At 32.2% G+C, this 19,439-nt stretch overlaps 1 protein-coding gene across 1 annotated transcript; it reads left to right on the top strand.

Moving 5' to 3' along the window:
• The first annotated feature begins 2,782 nt into the window (after window positions 1-2,782).
• LOC115888473 (gastrula zinc finger protein XlCGF26.1-like) lies at window positions 2,783-19,322 on the top strand. The gene is made up of 3 exons (XM_030908218.1): window positions 2,783-3,014; window positions 12,541-12,936; window positions 18,832-19,322. Exons 1-3 carry the CDS (start codon window positions 2,783-2,785, stop codon window positions 19,092-19,094), a joined length of 891 nt encoding a protein of 296 aa, XP_030764078.1. The 3' UTR covers window positions 19,095-19,322.
• Window positions 19,323-19,439: the final 117 nt, after the last annotated feature.

The following is a 19,439-nucleotide window of genomic DNA, read 5'->3' as shown; positions in this document are numbered from 1 at the left end:
GACTTCGTTCGCGTTGAATTAATCTTACAAATGATTAATTCGACGGTTTTTTATTAATTTGGTGATGATAAAGCAAAGCAAGAATTTTCATTAGCATACAAACTGGATAAAATTTTCTCACATTTATGTCAGCATGAGAAAAAACAATATGGCGATTATAATATAAGTTATTATATAACTTGGTAATATTTGAGGGGTAGTTTCATCTCGTTGGAATTTGACTTTCGAAAAATCCATTTGCCAAAAATAAGCTTTTTACGTCAAGCAGTTTAAGCAGAATCGTGGTTAAGAAATTACCCAACTTTCTGGAACACCTGTATGATTTTTAAAAAATTTCAAAATATGTAAAAAAAAACAAATAAATTATGCTTGTCCAAGCGTTTTTCCGAAAGACTAACCGTTTTTTAAATAACAAATATTGTAATATTTGAGGGGCGTTTTCACTCTCTTGGAATTTGAGATTCGAGAAATCCCTCCTTATCGAACCTCTACACCCCACAGTCAATCCGTTTACCAAAAATCAGCTTTAAACGTCAAGTAGTTTAAACAGAATCGTGATTACTCAATGGTCATATTTTATGAAACACCCTGTATAAATTTATAAAAAATCTTAAAATATGTAAAACAACAAAATAAAATATACGTGTTTAAGAGATTTTCCGAAAAACTCACCGGTTTTTAAATAAATATATTTTAATATTTGAGGGATGGTTTCACCTCCTTAGAATTCGAGTTTCGAAAAATCCCTTCTTATCGATCCTCTACACCCTAAAGTCAATCTGTTTTCCAAAAATCAGCTTTTTACGTCAAGCGCTTTAAGCAGGATCGTGATTAATCAATGACCAAATTTTTCGAAACACCCTTTATACATTTTTAAAAAATCCTAAAATATGTAAAAAAACAAAATCAAATATACGTGTTTAAGCGTTTTTTTCGGAAACTTGACCGTTTTTTAAATAAAAAATATTGTAATATTTGAGGGGTGGTTTCACCCTCTTGTAACTGGAATTTCGAAAAATCCCTTCTTATCGAACCTCTACACCCTAGAATCAACCTGTATGCCAAAATGGAGCTTCTTACATTGAGTGGTTTGAGCAGGATCGTGATTAATCAGTATGTCAGTCACTTAAGGATTTTATATATTAGTATAGATTATATTGGGAATGTCATCGATCGTCATGTCCAAGCCAACTGGACGGGAGGCCGACTGGACGCAACTGCGTCCAGTCGGCCGAAAAAAACTTTTTTCGATCGAAAAAAACTTTTTTCGATCATACGGTATACCGTAAATAAACAAACTCAATATCAGCTCACCATACTAAGATTCTGTCGCGCACGTCCCTGAAAATATGGGCGGCTAAACTAGAAATTTAGCAAGTCTGGACGCATTCTCATGTTACAATAGCAGTGTTAAGCAACATCTTTTGATCTTTACCGGCTACAAATGGATAACATCTAGCAAGTTATATAGCAGCGAAATTTGCTAAATATGACTAAAAAATAAGTAACATGTTATATAACTTTGCTATATAGCAGTGTTATATAGCAAGTGTGGACCGTCCTTTAGTCAATCTAATTAATATTTTTTGTATAGTCAGTCAGTATGAAATTTTGATAGGAAATATTTAATGGACTCCACCAATTTCATCCGGCACACATACAGGGTGATTTACGGCCATGGTACTTTAGACGTTTATGAAGAACCGGTGATAGAATCTTTTTGAAAATTTACATTTTTGCACAAATGCACTTCTGAATTATTTTCTCTAAATGTTTTTTCTCTCTGCCTATTCTAATAAGACTAGGCATATTATAAAAGGCTGGCATTTTGAATAAAAGAAAGAATTTTTACAAAGAGCCTATCTATTTTCAGTCGCTTTGCAAAAAAACTAATCAGAATAAGGCTTATTAAACAACGACGATAGATTTCTGCAAAGAGACTGCCTGTTTTCAGTTATTTTAAAAAATGTCAAATCTAAACCAGGCATATTAAAAAATGGTTAAAGTTTAGTCAGCTATGAGCATAGGCATATTGAATAATTTGCGCTTTAAAAAAAATACCACAAATTTTACTATAGAAAAACAATATTTTATGTCAAGTTTTTATTTTGTTTAGAGGAAAACAACTTCAACCATATTTCATAAATTATAATTATTATAACGTAAGTTCAAATACAAAATATATTTATGTAAATACTTAATATTAATACTCATTCGAATATTATACTATGTAATTCGATTCTGTGTCCAGGGCTTTTTTTTGTGGAACTTTGTTGTCGTTTAGAATAAGATGAATTTATTTCTTTATAATACTCTTCCTTGGCCACACTCTCATTAACAAAATTATTACTCTTTTGTGACATTTCCTAATTTTGAAAGAGAAGTTCAAGAAATGTTCCTTGGATAAATTTAGATTAGTTTTTAGTTATACCAATTCCGCGTAAAATGTTTTGTGCAATCTGACTTGTCTTTATTAGGCATTTTGAAGAATGACTGAAAAAGTTCTTTGTAAAATTTCCATCTTTTGATTGAAATGCAGGTATTTGATAATATCACTTTTCGAGAAACCTATAATTTGCCATCGACTGTTAATCCACCCTGTACATAATCACAATAAACTAAATACTATATTTTTAGGTTTGAAGATGGTAATATAATTTTTAGCTGTGGCCATTGCTCCAAGAAATTTTCAACGCTTCAGAAACTAAAAAGACACACACGAACGCACAGAGAAAAGAAAATACCCTGTCAGTTTTGTAGCAAACTGTTCCAACTGCGACATATGCTTGATCATCATTTAAAATACGTTCACTTAAAGGAATTCAAGTTTGTCTGCCAATTTTGTGAGAGGAAATTTGTACAAGAAGACGTTATGAAACGTCACATCGACAATATTCATTTCAATCAGTTCAAGCATCTTTGTACTCACTGTCACAGAGGTTTCAATTTTCGATATGAGCTCTTGAAACACGAGGAATTCAAGCATAACGGGGTGCGACTGGTGTGCGACATTTGTAAGAAAACCTTCAAAAACGAACAGTACTTTAAAGAACATCAGAAAACTCACGAACCTGATTACCAAAAGTTCATTACACTTGCAGTTTTTGCTCGAAAATATTCATGCACATAAAATCGTATAAAGTTCATTTAAAAATCTCATACCGGTCAGACAGTATTAAGTGTTTGTGATATATGCGGCAAAAATGTCACCTCGAAATCTAGTCTTAGAGACCATATGCGTATTCATACGGGAGAAAAGCCATTTCAGTGTGATATTTGTGGAAAGAGTTTTACAACGAAAAATTTACTGCGGACTCATCATCGGGTGGTACACACCAAGGAGAAACCATTTGTATGTCAAATATGTGGAAAATCGTTCACTCAAAAGGGGAGTTTGAATATCCACATGAGATACCATACTGGAGAGAAGCCTTATGAATGCGGACTTTGTTCGAAAAGTTATGTTTCGCGAACCTTGCTGAAAAGCCATAAATGCTTGGGGCCTAGCTAGTAATGATATCTCTTTCCTGTTATTTATTTTATTTTTCATACAAGTAAATAACTTACAGGAAGACACCCTCATTCACTGCCAATTGCCATTATACAGGGTCTTTCAAAAAATATGTGTCATCCCTCGTAGAGAGATTCCTCACGTAAAAATAAGATTTATTTTTTATACAGGGTGAATTTCCTACGATGTTCTCTATGGGTATCTCGGAAACTACTGGAGATAGAGAGTCGGTTAAATGGGGAAAGAATTGCAGTTTTGTGAGGTCATAAACATTCGCCTTTCACATTTTTGAAAAAGTTCATGGCTTACTAGATATTTTGAAAGAAACAACTTTCGGCTATTTTAAAAATTGTCCCTAATTCCATTATAATCTATATTAGACAAAAAGTTTTCAGATAAAAGTTGTTGATAATCACATCCTTAATGGGATTGTGTCCTCCGTTTTTTTCTAAAGCCTGTCATTTTTGACATATGACACAAACATATGTTTTTTTAAATGGAAACCATAGTTGGCCATGACTTCATAAAAATCGCCATTTTTAAAGCTTTTTAGCGATATAAGCTATAATATGTTTCTTTCGAAAAATTACTGAGTTATAGTTAATTCTTATAATTTTTAAACAATTTCACTTAGTTAGCCATAGAAATAACAATCGTCAGTTCTCTCAGAAATGTGAAACTGTCACATCCATACTCTATAAATTAAAATAAACAAAAATTGTAAATATGAATTTTTAAAATGAAGAAAAGCGTGTAGGATTATTGGTTCAACTTTTCTTGGCCATACATTTTCGAGGATACGTTGACCGGTGAATGTTACTTACGTTTTTTAGAGAACGGTTTTCAAAACATGTTAGAAAAGTTAAATTTAGAGACTCGCGCATCAATAGAGTGACTTTCATTATGACACTCCCCCTAATAATGAAAGAAATGTTAAAAATTATTTATATCATAATTATGCAAACTCAGGGATAGGAAGAGGTGGACCGATTGCATGAGCCTCCCCGATTACCTGACCTATCCATTTTTGATTTTTTTAGGCGGTATGGTTAACAAATAAGGGTTACAAAAGAACTTATGAATTAAGAGAGGCACTCGAAGGCGGTACGGGAGAAGTTTATTAAAGTCGACCGGCCATAGTCAACCGTTCTTTGGAAATTCATAAGTTGTTTCTTCATTTGAAAAATTCATCATATTTACGATTTTTGTTTATTTTAATTTATAAAGTTTGGATGTGACAGTTTCACATTTCTGAGAGAAAGGACGATTGAACTTGTTTCCATGGCTAACTAAGTGAAATTGTTTAAAAATTATAAGAATTGGCTATAACTCAGTAATTTTTTTAAAGAAACATATTATAGCTTATATCGCTAAAAAGCTTAAAAAATGGCGCTTTTAGTAGCGCTTTTAGCGCTTTTAGCGCTATGAAGTCATGGCCAACTATGGTTTCCATTTAAAAAAACATATGTTTGTGTCATATGTCAAAAATGACAAGCTTTAGAAAAAAACGGAGGACACAATCCCATTAAGGATGTGATTATCAATAACTTTTATCTGAAAACTTTTTGTCTAAAATAGATTATAATGGATTTAGGGACAATTTTTAAAATAGCCAAAATTTGTTTATTTCAAAGTGTCTAGTAAGCCATGAACTTTTTCAAAAATCTGAAAACCGCATGTTTATGACCCCACAAAACTGCAATTCTTTCCCATCTATCTCCAGTAGTTCCCGAGATACCCATAGAGAACATCGTAGAAAACTGACCCTGTATAAATATATCTCCGATTCTGCTTTATTTCGTAGACACAGCATATGTCGACATATTCACCAGGGACGTGCATATGGGTTATTACTGGAATATTTTACTGAAAAAAAAACTTGTGCACCATTGCTTTTTTTTTCTTCTTAACCCAGTTGTATAGCCTGTTTGATGCCGATTGAAAGTCGCCTGTTGATATTTCGTCTATTTTAGTCTTCTTGATGAAACAACACAATTTTCTTACATAATATTGCTAACAAGAAAAAAAATCAGCAATGGCGCATGTGTTTTTTTACAAAAATATTTTAGTGATTACCCATATGCACCACCCTGGTGAATCTGTTGACACTTTTTTGGTACTAAACTATACTATAACACTTAACTAACTTTTACCCTCAGAATTTCATATGAATCGCTAAAAGCTCTTGGAAGAACTTATAATAAATCGAAATGAAATTAAGATTTTAACCACCCTAGTTAAGAAACAAAGCAGAATCAGACATATTATGTTGATATAAATGATAAATCTTATTTTTGCGTGAGGAATCTCTCTATGAGAGATGGCACATGCGTTTCTTGAAACACCCTGTATTGCCATTTCATGTTGCTATGATTTTTATAATTGAGATTGAAAATATTTTTATACCTTTTATAAAAACTTACCTCAGGTTATATTTTCCTCCGTATGAAACAATGTTATACATTAAGATTTTTATGATGACCTTAGGTCATGCATGATACATCAGAATTCTAAGACGAATAATACAATAGTAAATATGGTAGGTTACTAAATCTGACAAAATGTGAATTTTTCAAATTATAATAAACTTCATCAAAAAATGACGATGTTTCATTTTTCTTGTAATTGTGTGTTGTCTCCTTTCTATGTTTACGCTTAGTCCCGAATCTTGTACCCCGTATGTCCTTGAAAGGATGATATTATAGTTCTTCCGATTCTATCCTTTATTTCCAAATATGTTGCTTGCGATCCAGAGTCTCACAGTGACAATATGTGCTCTAGAGGTGGGAATTCTAGTTCCTTGGGAGGAACTAGTTCCTTCAGAGGAATAGTTCCTTGAACTAGGTTTTTAGTTCACAATAGTTCCCGACTACCATTGACATCCCCCTTGCTTGCTAACGCGTTTCGTTGTCAGTCAGAACTATTCACAGTATGATCTGTGTAATTTTTATAATGTACGGAGATAGAACGAGACGTGTAAATGTGTATGTTAAAAACATATAGTAAGTTTTATTGCAGATAAAAAAATAAAAAATAAACCCAAATCAGAGTTTAAAAAACTATATCACAAATCAATTGGAGCAAATATTACAAAAAATTTACGAAAAATTGCATTTTTCCTCACTTCAAGCTTTTTGGTTTTGTCTAAAAATTCAGAATATCTACATAGTTTTATAAGATATTTCTTAATTTTAGGGAACTAAAGTGAAACATTCCCATAAAATATGTAAAAAACAAACTAAAAATCAAAAACAGTATCCACGACAATTTTCTGTGGTAATTACGCCGGCTGTGGCAATAGACAAGGCCGAATCCATCGTCGTCGCCTTGTATTATATATCGGATCTGCCGACTGAATAGATTCCCGTGAACTAGTCTTTTAATTAGTTCCTCTATGTCCGGATCCGATAACATACGGCTGGCACACCCCACGCCTGCCTAGCATCAATCGCGCTGGTTGATCCATACGTAAACTAGTCTTTTATTTAGTTCCTCTAGTTCCTTTAGGCTCGGATCCGATAACATACGGCTGGCGCTCCCCAGTCCCGCCTAGATCGTGCTGCCCCGATTCGTACCTTCGTAAACTAAAGTAAATTCAACCCCAAGATGCACCAAACGTAAACAGAGACATGAGGCAAGCACGTGAACAGGAACGCTGTAGTAATATAACCAGGACCGCACTAAGGTCGGATATTTCAAATCATAAAATTATTATGTATATTTTTATGATTTTTTTTTACTATTGTTTATATTTTATGATGGAAATTTATATTATATAAATGGGTAATTATTGGGAAAACTGGAAATCGTCCTATTTTCACCAAAATTGGTATACACCCTATTTTGAGGTCTTAGATTACGAATCTGACCAAACCTAACCAACCAGCGGTCTCTAACCGTTTTTCAGAAAAAGGGAAAATAATTTCTACATTGAATTTTTCTTTATTTCAGCCCTATAAAGTAAAAATTTCACTGTATTTTTATTATATCATAGTTTATCTAAAAGCCACACTTGATTGAGGACTGAAAAATGTCCAAATTTTTACTGAAAAACACTTTTCTTAACAAAATAACAAAGAAAATTGGAGTTGGATGAGTTTGACATGGAAGATGGAAGTTTGACATTTCATATATTCTTCTTTCTCTCTCCTATGTAATGAGAGAGACAAATATTTGAATTTTTTCGGGTGATTAGGGATTTTAAATAAATTACCAATTATGAGATCTGACAATAGTTAAATATACCTATATCCACAAAGTTACGCCTAAGAGTTTTAATTACATTGCTTTCAACTTCTATGTTTAGGGGGTTGATATTTTTATGTTATATTATATTAAAAAAAAGATTAAACCCCTTCGCAAAGAAGTTATATAAAGACTATTTATAAGCACGAAGTTGCATGGAAGAGTTTTAATTGCATTGGTTTCATCTTTTTTTGCGGAGGGGGTTAATCTTTTTTTTTATATAATATAACAAAAAAAGATTAACACCCTTCGCATAGAAGTTGTAACCAATGCAAACAAAACTTTTTCGTGTCACTTCGTGGTTATAAATAGTCAGATCTCGTTGGTAAAATAGCAGTTATGTGAAGGAGCCGTTCCTCCGGCAACCGCCTTTCGTAATCCCAGAACGAGCGAAAAAAACACGCAAAATTTACGTTCAGCATTGGCAACGTTGTTTTTAAATGTCAGAAGCACATAACCCAACATTTTCAGATTGTCTACACATTTAATTTAGCAAATTTTCCTCTATTATGCATAGAGTTGGTTAAAAAAGTAACAGAAAATAGCAAAAACCTCATTGTTTATTGAATACCTAACAAAATATGTGCTAGAAAACCTTAAAAATATGAGAAATTAAGTAAAATTCTATGTTGAAACTATTTTCCGTTTTTCTGAAAACGGTAAGAGATCGCCAGGAAAAATGTTCAGGTTTGTAATCTACGACCTCAAAATAGGGTGTATACCAATTTTGGTGAAAATCGGACGATTTCCAGTTTTCTTAATAATTACCTTTAATTATTAACTACATATAATTAGAGAAATAAAGTGACAAGGTAGGAATTATTAAAATATTACATTACCTTTAATAAACCGATTCCAACAAATTTGGTGGTTTTTTTTAAAAGGGCTTAATTTGTCCTTTAAAATAATTATCTTTGATATTTAGTACCACCTGTACTCACTGATTTTTATTTCCATTATTGACAGCAATATCTGAATATCGGTATAAATAGGTATCTGTTTCTATAATACTATTTGCAAAAAATGCAATGATGTAAACGTTTTTACATCATTTAAAAGACCAACTGCATTATAACATAATTTAATACATTTTAGTATTATCCATTTTAAAGTATAACGACATTTTTTTGAAAAACTAGTCAATTAAAAAATTAAAATTAGATTTACAAAATTTATAATTTTATTAACATTTACAAAATAATAATTTTATATAAAATATATAACTTTGACTTTTGTAGTAGGTACGTGTGTATTACTTTAAAAAATATTTTATGCAAACATAAATATTATTTTCTATTTGTAACTTGTAACTTGTACGAAGTGATCAACAATTATTATTGAAATAGTTGACTGTTCTGATTTTACTCGCTTGGTTGGGAATAAATTTAAAAGCATTTTTATTTTATCAAACAGTATTCCTTAACGCGCTATGCAAGCCGACCCTGTAAAAAATCTCAACCGCCTACCCCAACGGCTCTATGGCCGGCCGGCCAATCAGGGTAGATTTCGCCGCTGGTTCTCGCCTGACACGTGCTGATCACGCACTGTGCATTTGTTTATACCGGTGCATTTTGAATTTGAATACAGTTTAGTCTTTTATTTAGTTCCTTCAGGTCCGGATCTGATAACGTACGGCTGGCAAGCCCCACTCCTGCCTACTATCCGGCTACGCGCGCTAGCCGATCCGTCGCCGTCGCATAATATTATATATCGGTCACAGTCTCGATCCAGGAATAGGTCCTGAGGAAATAGTCCTTTGAGAAACCAGGAACCAGTTCCTTTCATTCCGGAGTCGGAATAGTTCATTGAAACTAGTTCGTTCACGAACCACACACCTCTTAATGTGCTCTGTTGCTTCAGGATCTTTAGTGTATTAGAGAGTCTACAGCAAATTCCTTGATGCAGTTTGAACTTGTTAAGGTGGCATTTAATAGAGTTGACGGCCATATGTCCTGTGCAAAGACTGTTGTAATCCACCCTTTATTCCTGCTGATTCATACCATTTCCTTTAACTACTGGGAGCCAAATTTAGTGTGGATCGAGCATATCCCAAGTAGCATTTTTGGACACATTTTTGATAATGTTTCTAATAATCGTGTCTCTGTTTCTTGATACAAAATGGAAACGGTATGCCACAATAGGAAATTTATATAGGGTCCAGCAAAATATAATGTCGGGCATCTGTAGCTCCTAGGAATAAAACTTAAGAATTTTGTTTCAGTGGAAATCTAAAGCATAAGTTCTAGGATGTATTCTAGAAAACATCTAAACTTTTGAGAGAGAGGAGTCCTCAGTAGTGAGTGGACTGGATGATTTTTTAAAATGGAACACCCTGTATAATATTGTATTTTGACTTTTCAGATTATTTTTAGATAATCCTAAGATATGAGTAAATATACTTATATTTCAAGATATTAATAATAACAAAATATATATTTTCAGCCTTCTTAAAAATATTATTAAAATACAAGAACTATCCTCTATTCATCAAAAACTATATTAGGTATTTACTTTAGATGGTCTGTACTTAATTTTGTTAATAAAATATAGTATCAAATATACAGGATGTTCAAAATTCTATGTCAACTTTCTAAAATATAAAAATAACTTTTTCTTCATTAAATAAAATTATATCAAAAAAAAAAAAAAAAATAAACATTTTGTATTTAGAGTATTTCAAGATTTTTTAACGGTTGTCTGCAGATATTCAGTGGCTCTTTATATTTCATATATGGCATTGTCCATAGTAAATTTTTACCAAAGCCATCCAATAATTTTCCTCTCGTATTTTACCGTTGTTGAGAGAGCCATATGAGATAATACTGCTTGTATCTGCGAAACCATTAAAATTTTGAAATACTTTAAATACAAAAAATGTTCATTTTTAATAATTCTCCATCTAGTGGAAAAAATAAAATACAGGGGTTTTCCATTAAAAAAAACAAAGAAAAATTGTTTTATATTTTAGAAAGGTTGGCCTTAGAATTTCCTAAAAATATCCTGTATGATTTTAAGATTACGATATTTATAGCAAAGTTAAATATAGACCATAAAGTAAATATCTAATATAGTTTTGATTTCTTAGACAAGTTCTTGTATTTGTAATAATTTTTAATAAAGGTTGAAAATATATATTTTTATTTATTTATTAATATCTCATAAACTGTCGACATATATCTACCTACATCTTAGGATTATGTAAAGTGATCTGAAAGGGAAGCCAAAAATGCAATAATATGAGGGTGTTCCATTTAAAAAAAAAATAATCCTGATCCACTTCCACACTTTTGAGCCTCCTTATAGAAGTTAAAATATTTTCCTGAAATACATCCTTGTACATACTTTATGTTTACACTTAAACAAAATTCACAAGTTTTTTATTCTAGGAGCTACAGATGCCCGACGCATTATTGCCGGACCCTGTATATTTTATATGGCTTTATTATATTCAGTATTATTTATATTATGTGTTTCCATCAATGTGGTGGCACTAGCTGTTTCCTAAAATGTTTCGATGCGGAATCAAAACTTTAGAGGAAATGTTCTGAAACATTTTCTGCAATTTTGTGTCCAAGATGTTCTCGTTTTCATCAGCCACTGTTTCTAAATATATGAAGAAACAAACTACCAAACTAAAATAGTCTATGTCTGTGTGTGGATTTCAAAATGAAACAACCATCAACAATGTCGACTTCCCCCATAATTTTTGTCTTAAAATCTTTGTTTTTAGGTTTTCTCGCACAAAAATGTCTCATAAAAAAGCAAATTCATCAGTTTAATTTAATAATGCACCGTATGATCGAGAAAAACGGCGTCAAAGTGATGGCTATGGAATGAAGATCGCTGTCATTTTATATGTAGAATTTATATGGAAATGTCATCGATGTTCATTTCCAGCCAACTGGACGCCGTTTTTTTCGATCATACGGTACCTCTATATTTTTAATGCCCATTCTATATATCATTATTTATTATCTGCTATTGTTACAAAATATTTTTGTTTGAAATATAGCTTTTTATTTTTAAATAGAAAAAAAAAAAAAAAAAAAAAAATACAAATATATAAATTAACGTAAGTAGAACGCGTTCTAATGAGTTTATACACAAGCTCAACAGTCGATAATAATAATAATAGCTCCTGTATATAGCAGTTTAACGGCCTTGGGAGTAGCAAGGTGCAGCTTGCTATGCTAGAGCTGTTCGGTATACAAGGAAGGTAATGTGGCTAGTATTACGCTTCAACCGCCTATTATTACGTCAGGATTGTGAATCCTAAGTACTCATTTAAGGCTGAGTCGACCTCAACAGTCGATAAAAACATATATTTTTAGTTAAAAATGCTATTAGTAGCTAACATGGCGAATTTTAGTTCAATATTTTATAAAGTCGACATGGAGTCGGACACAAATCATCTACTTTATATCATATTTGTGTCTAAAAAGAGAGAAACACGTGTTTCGAAAATTAATCGACAATAAATGGAAACCTTGTTTCCAAAATGTTTCGATTTAGCGCTATCTGTGTAGAAATTTCGAACTAGTCACCTGTTAACAACGCTAATCAAAACTTCTTAAATTGTTAAGTAATATTGCAGTTTTCTGGTTCTCTACTTCTTACTCCTTACTCATTTTTCCAGAATTGGTAGTTGACTACAAAGGTAATAAATGTCGCGTAAACTAAATTTGATATATTGAAATTTAAACTTACTTTTATTTTAGAATCGGGAAATATATTTTGTATCACTGCTGGACACATGCAGTAAAACATTTCCGTCATTTAAAAAGTTCCAGAAACACAGTTACATCCACCAACCAAAACACTTCTCAATGTAAATAATTATGACAGAAAATTTGTTTCAAATATTCCTTACTATCACATCAGAAACGTTCACGAAAAAGCCATCGTCCAATATCTGTGTCCGCACTGTGGACGAAAATTCCGAGAAAAGCTGTGGTTTGAGAAGCACGTGAAAAGTCACGATCCGCAATACGAATCGGAGTTTCGATGTAACATTTGCCTGAAAAATTTAAGCTGTTATCGGTATTTGGAGGCCCATTTGAAGAAGAGACATGCCACTGATGATCCCAGATTTCCTTGTCGGTACAGAAGGTACTGCTGTGATATTTGCGGAAAAGTTCTTTTGAAGAAGAACCTGAAAGAGCATATGATGTCTCATGCTGGTAAGGATTATTTAATTATCAACTATGTACCGGATGAGTTAAAAAAGACAATTCTATTCTATAAATTAGTTTGATAACATCTTGTTTTATAATATACCGGGTGCGTCTCTAAAAGTGGTCACCCCCTATAACTTTTTTGTATTTTTTAAAAAAAAAAAAAAAAAATTTTGTATGTTAGTACATTAAGCATAAATTAGGATTGATTGACGTATTCACTTTTTTCGGTCACTTCCTCTGTTTTACCGGAAATGACTACAACTTTGATTTTTAAATGGCACCCTTTGGTATTTTTTACTTCATATTACTTACAGCGCTTTACGATAGAAAATGACACTCTGAATAGATTGATATTTCATATGTCAACTTTGGATATTTTTGAATATGGTTTATCTGAAATTGCAATATACGATTCATAAATGACAATTTGACTGAAATACCAAGTGTGGTATCAAATTATTCGTAAAAATGCTTTTTTAAACATGCTAATGAGCCATCCTTGTTCCATTTGAAAATTGAGATGCGATTAACAAAAACGATTTAGGCATCTTATAACTGGCCAGAATAAGACAGTAAAACATTAGACGATCAAAAAAAAAAACAAAAAAAAAACTTTGATTAAAAATTAGTGTTTTTTAACACAACCAATGGTAACTCTAGATTGAAATTTAAAATACAATTTTGTTTTGAGCGAAAAAGTCAAAAGTTAACATAATATGATGTCAATTCTATTCAGAGCGTCACTTTCATCGAATAAAGTAAAAAATACTGAGGCTGCCATTTAAAAATCAAACTGGTTGTAATTATTTCGTGAAACAGGAAGTGACTGAAAAAATTGAAGAATACGTCAATGAATTCTAATTTATGCATAGGACTATCATACAAAATCTCTCGTTTTTATCTGAAAAAATTAAAAGTTATAGGTGGAGCTAATTTCTTGATCCCGGCCCCAACCAACCCAAATTTTGAGACAAACCATGAGACTTTAACCGATCTTTTGGGGTTTCCTCTTGTAAATTTTATTAACTACCCATGTTGCCATATTATCAAGAAATTATATTTTTTATCCAAAATCCAAAAATCCAATTTTTATTCAAAATTCCAATTTTTTTTTTTTTTCGAAATATAATTCTTAAAAATGTTTGCACTTATGTAAGAGTCTCCCTGTATATCAACTTTAATTCACAAACTCAATATTTATAAACTTTAGTATTTGGCCGGTATAATTTACAGGGTTTTTTTTTTAATTTAAGGGTTGTTTTTTACCTTTTAATTTTAAAATTCCCTGCGCCATAATTTCGTGAGAAATATTCTTTAAAACATTATTTTTGGTCTCCTGAGCATTTTGCTATTTGACTCATGTCAATTTTTTCAATTATCATTAGTTTTTGCTGTTATTTTTCAATATGGCGCATGGCGTGGTGGTTTTTGATGACTATTGTGAACTCTATCTCGTTCAAATACTACTATCACAGATTAGGTATCCTATAAGTATACAGATCAAAATCTTGTCCCTAATTCGTGGTACGAAAATTGTTTTTTATGACGATGTGCAAAACGAGTCAAATTTCCTGCGTGCAAAAATAAACTGGTGTAAAATAACAATAAACAGTGTAACAGAGAGATATCGCTAAACCGAATAGCGTGCATGGACGTTAATAAGGCCAGGTATTATTTCCTTTACGTGAGGTGGTATTAACTCTTCATTTATAGTTATCGGATCGAAAGAATTTGATCGCGTCGCGTCCGCTATTTAAACTTAACCTAACTTTGAATTTAAAACTTTGAAATTGTTTTATTTACTAGGCATTTTAAAACCAAAGGGCTAAAGTGCTTATTCCAGTGCTTTATTGTTCAACGTCTCTGCCAGTGGGTTTAGGCAACAAGCAACAAATTCTCTTGAAGGGCTAAGTCGTCATCCGCTGTAAACCTGAGACTCTTTATAGGTTCTTTAATACTGGAAGAGGTGGAATCCATATTTTGGGCCATATTTATTTAATTAAAACTAATCCCAGCTACTTAAATATCAAATTACCTAACAAAACTAAAGTACAATTCAAAACAATTCAAACATAACCTAAATAAAAGATCTCGCCGGCCGGCTCCTGTTGTCAAATACCCGCAATTACGCTCCATTTTAAGCAATTTTAAACGTTATCAGAGGTTATTTAGAAAGAGCGCTTGTAATTGATCCGCAAATTACGTCAGGCGGTAACGTTATTATCGGGTAAGTTATTGCGTTAAAATTGATCGCGCCTCGCGCGTACCGTAACCATGATAAGGTACGCGTAAATACTGGATGACGCTATTCAGTTTTCCGATATCTCTCTAATAACTGTGCCGGTCAGGCGCTGTACACAATTGTAAAAGCCATAAGTGGGCGTGCTATGTGCGCAAACTAGTCACCTAACTAGTGCCCGATTCCGAAAATTGGAACCACGAAAAACAATAAAGAAAAAACAAAGATTATAATCTGTATAATCTGTGCTACTATGAACTGGGCAAATAGAACACGTTTGGGACTCGCTTAACAGTGAGATGTCGGTTGCGAAGTGGCACCAGCTCCATTAAATGAAATTCTCTTGGTCCTTGAAGAACAATGGGTAAACATAACGCAATAATATTTGTATAGCTTAAGTTAACTGACAGTATGAAGCACGTCCACAGACAGTTGCAGCAGCCAGTGAGACATTACAAAGTATTAGGTTATTTTTTACAAGTTATTTTCTGTTTGTATATCTAGCTAATACAGTTATGTTTTCTTAATATCGTTAGTTGTGTTATTATTTTTAAAGTTTATTATAACCAAGACTGTATAGTCTATAAAATGAATAACTTTGAATTTTGACCGTTATTTTTTACCAACATGGCAAATATAAAATCCCGCTGTCAAAACAGTTACTGATATTCTTTAAATTGAGTGCCTGAACGAATCAGATAGGTAACTCTTTTACTTTCTCAAGGAATAGAAAAGGAAAATAATAAAACAAGTGACTTTCTCTCTCTTCTGCAAAAAAATCTATCAATGAAATGTCATAATGGGACAAAAAGTAAAATGTCAGCTTTTGACATTTCTAAATATTAGACCAATGCCGTCTCTAATAGAACAGCCTCGGAGCGAGATTTATGATGTCACGCTAGTTAGATACTACGGATTAATAAATATGTTGGAGAATACATGGAAAACATAATTATTATAATGAATAGGTGGTACATACGATAATGGGTAAAATGTAAAATATATTTTAAATTTTGGTGTTCGAAAATCGATCTAATTTCAACAAAAACATCTAATATGTACTAATAGTGATGCATTATTATTTACATTCACAAAATTCTATTTATATATTATAAATGTTTACTGCAATTAATAAACTAATATAAACTTGTCAAAAGATGACCACATATTTTTTTAAATTCATTATTCTTAACACAAAACTATCTACATTGACTATAGAGTACGATTTCAGCCATATTGTAAAACATTTGCCGTATTTGTATGGTTCATAGTTTGTCTGCCAAAGCATTTATTACTATAAATAGGGTATATTATATTGTATTTATTAACTGTATATTATGTATATTTCATGTAAACTATATATAATTTTAAAATACAAACCAAAAATACGAGGAATAATTATGTTTTCCATGTATTCACCACATTTATTAATTCAGAAGTTTCTAACTAGCGTGACGTCATAAATCTCGTTCCGAGGCTGTTCTATTAGAGACGGCATTGCGTCAGCATGGCCGCAAGTTACTAACCTAATAAAATTAACACTAGAAAAGCCCGCGGGAACTGTCAAATTCAAAGTTATTCGTTTTACAGACTATATCATCATTCTTTAACGTTTTTTTTTAAATTTAGTATAGAGTATTTAGTAAAAACTTCCTTAATAAATAGCAGGATAGATTACAGATACGCAGACTTAATAGCCAACATATATAGCGAAGCAACAACAACAATTAAAATCCACGAAGGAACAAAGCCAATTCGCATAGGAAGAGGTGTCAGACAGGGTGATACAATATCCCCTAAACTCTTTAACCAGGCATTAGAAGACGTTTCAAAAATTTAGACTGGGAAGAAAAAGGTATCAAAAATATGTGGACAATACTTGAATCACCTAAGATATGCGGATGATATCGCCTTAATAACAGAAAAGGAAGAAGAACTGGTAGAAATGCTGGAAGAACTAGATACAGCAGCTAGAAGAATAGGCCTAAATATGAACTGCACTACAACTAAAATCATAAAAACACAGTAGATGAAAAAATAAATAAACTAGAATAAACCAAGAAAAATAGAACAAGTTGAAGAGTATATATATCTGGGACAAATGATTAAACTGGAAAAAGAAAACCAAACAGCTGAAATAAAGAGACGAGTAAGACTGGCCTGGGCAGCATTTGGAAAATTAAGCTACATATTAAAAAAACAAAAAGATAATCATCCACAGTACCTCAAAACCAAAGTATATAATCAATGTACTCCCTGTACTTACTTACGGATCCCTGACCTGGACACTGACAAAATCAAATATGGATAAGGTAACAAAAACTTCAAAGATTCATGGAAAGACAAATGCTACATATAATGCTGGCAGATAGAAAAAGGAATGAGTGGATCAGAGGAAAATCTAAAGTAAGGGATGTTAGAAGTGAAGTAGCAAAATTGAAATGAAAGTCTCTGCTGGTCACAATGTCAGACAGACGGGTGATCGATGGAACAAATGCATCATAAACTGGAGGCCCTGGGAGAATAGAAGAAGTAGAGGAAGACCCCAGATGAGATGGGCGGACGATCTGAGGAAACATGCAGGCACAAGATGGATGAGCACGGCGACAGAGAGGGAAGAGTGGAGAGATTGGGGGAGGCCTATGTTCAACGATGGACCGAAGAGGCTGAATAGATAGAGATAGAGTATTGAATAAATATCGAATGTGGCCTTAATATGCCATTAGAACAATAATCATCAAAGCCACCTCTTCATATTAAAAAGTAATATCAAATAGTGATGAAAACTGAAATAATTGCAAATTTTGTTGGTGGTAACTGTAACTTTAGTAACTGTAACTTTGCTAAATTTTGCTATCTCAGAGCTCAGCTATATCAAAAAATAATGTTTTAGGAAAATTTGCTCCCGAAATTATTGCACAGGGCGTTTTAAAGATAGGGCAAAATATGTGGACAATACTTGAATCACCTAAGATATGCAGATGATATCGCCTTAATAACAGAAAGGAAAGAAGAACTGGTGGAAATGTTGGAAGAACTGGATACAGCAGCCAGGAGTATAGACTCCACATGAACTACAGTAAAACTAAAATCATAAAAAACACAGATGAAAACATAACAACCAGAGTAAACCAAGAAAAAAAATCTCCCGAAATTATTGCACAGGGCGTTTTAAAGATAGGGCAAAAACAACTCTTTGATTAACTATTACCCCTATACAGGGTGAGTCTTAAATAAGTGCAAATTGGAATTTTTTTTATTTTTTTTAGTAAAACACAAAATTTACAAGAAAGAAAGCCCAGAAAAGATCCAGTGGTTCTCCAAATTTAAGCAAAAAAAATTTTTTTTTTTAATTTTTTAAACTAAAATAACTAGGTTATTTTGGATTTATTTGAACTGTAAAAAAATATATTTCTTTTATCGAGATCTACCAGTCCTTAAAATATAATTTTAGAAATTTTGGAATTTGGAAATAATTATTTCCAAATTTATAAATAATATGAATAATTTTCAAATTTTCCGAATATTTGTATTCGTATTTATGGAGCCGGAAACTAATTTGTCAAATTTTCTGCTTACATAATGGAAGTTCTAGTTTATACCACTATACAATAGTTCTTTGTCGCAAATTAATTTTAATTTGTGTCTTTGTTTTTAAGGAAAAAAACCATATGGCTGTGAATTTTGTGATAAAAGTTTTATTACGCGGAAATGCTTAAAAATTCACACCAGGATCCACACCAAAGAGAAGCCATACGTTTGCACACTGTGCAATAAAGGATTTAGTCAACGATATACCTTAACAATTCACATGAGATATCATACAGGAGAGAGGCCATATAGTTGCTTAGTGTGTCCCAAGAGCTTTGTTACACAATCTGCATTAAAAGGCCATGTTTGTACTGGACATCGTAGAAAATAAATTATCCGAAAGTGCTGGTGATAGTCTATCGTTATAGTTTTAAACTAGATTGTTTCTTCTGTATTTTTTGTTGTCGTCTATGGAAATCAATTAATTTTTTCGTCGGAGAATTATTATAAATTAAAAGTTAAATATTATTTATGTATATTCCGTCTTACTACCAAATCTTCTGCATTTAAATCAACTCTAGAGAAGTTTTAGTTAAAGAATACCGGAATAAGGGAGCCAAAGTGCCTTTGAATAATTCTTTTGAAAAAACTGTTGAAGAAAATAAACTCTGATTATATTATGCTGCCGTAAGCCGCCATTTTATACTAGCAATACGTAACCGAACGAAGTACCGAG

The sequence above is a fragment of the Sitophilus oryzae genome, unplaced genomic scaffold (genome assembly GCF_002938485.1).
Source record: "Sitophilus oryzae breed Bouriz unplaced genomic scaffold, Soryzae_2.0 scaffold_75_pilon_pilon, whole genome shotgun sequence".
Taxonomy (NCBI): Eukaryota; Metazoa; Arthropoda; class Insecta; order Coleoptera; family Curculionidae; genus Sitophilus; species Sitophilus oryzae.
The sequence above is the reverse complement of the archived record's forward strand: the minus strand, read 5'-3'. Positions and strand labels throughout refer to the sequence as shown.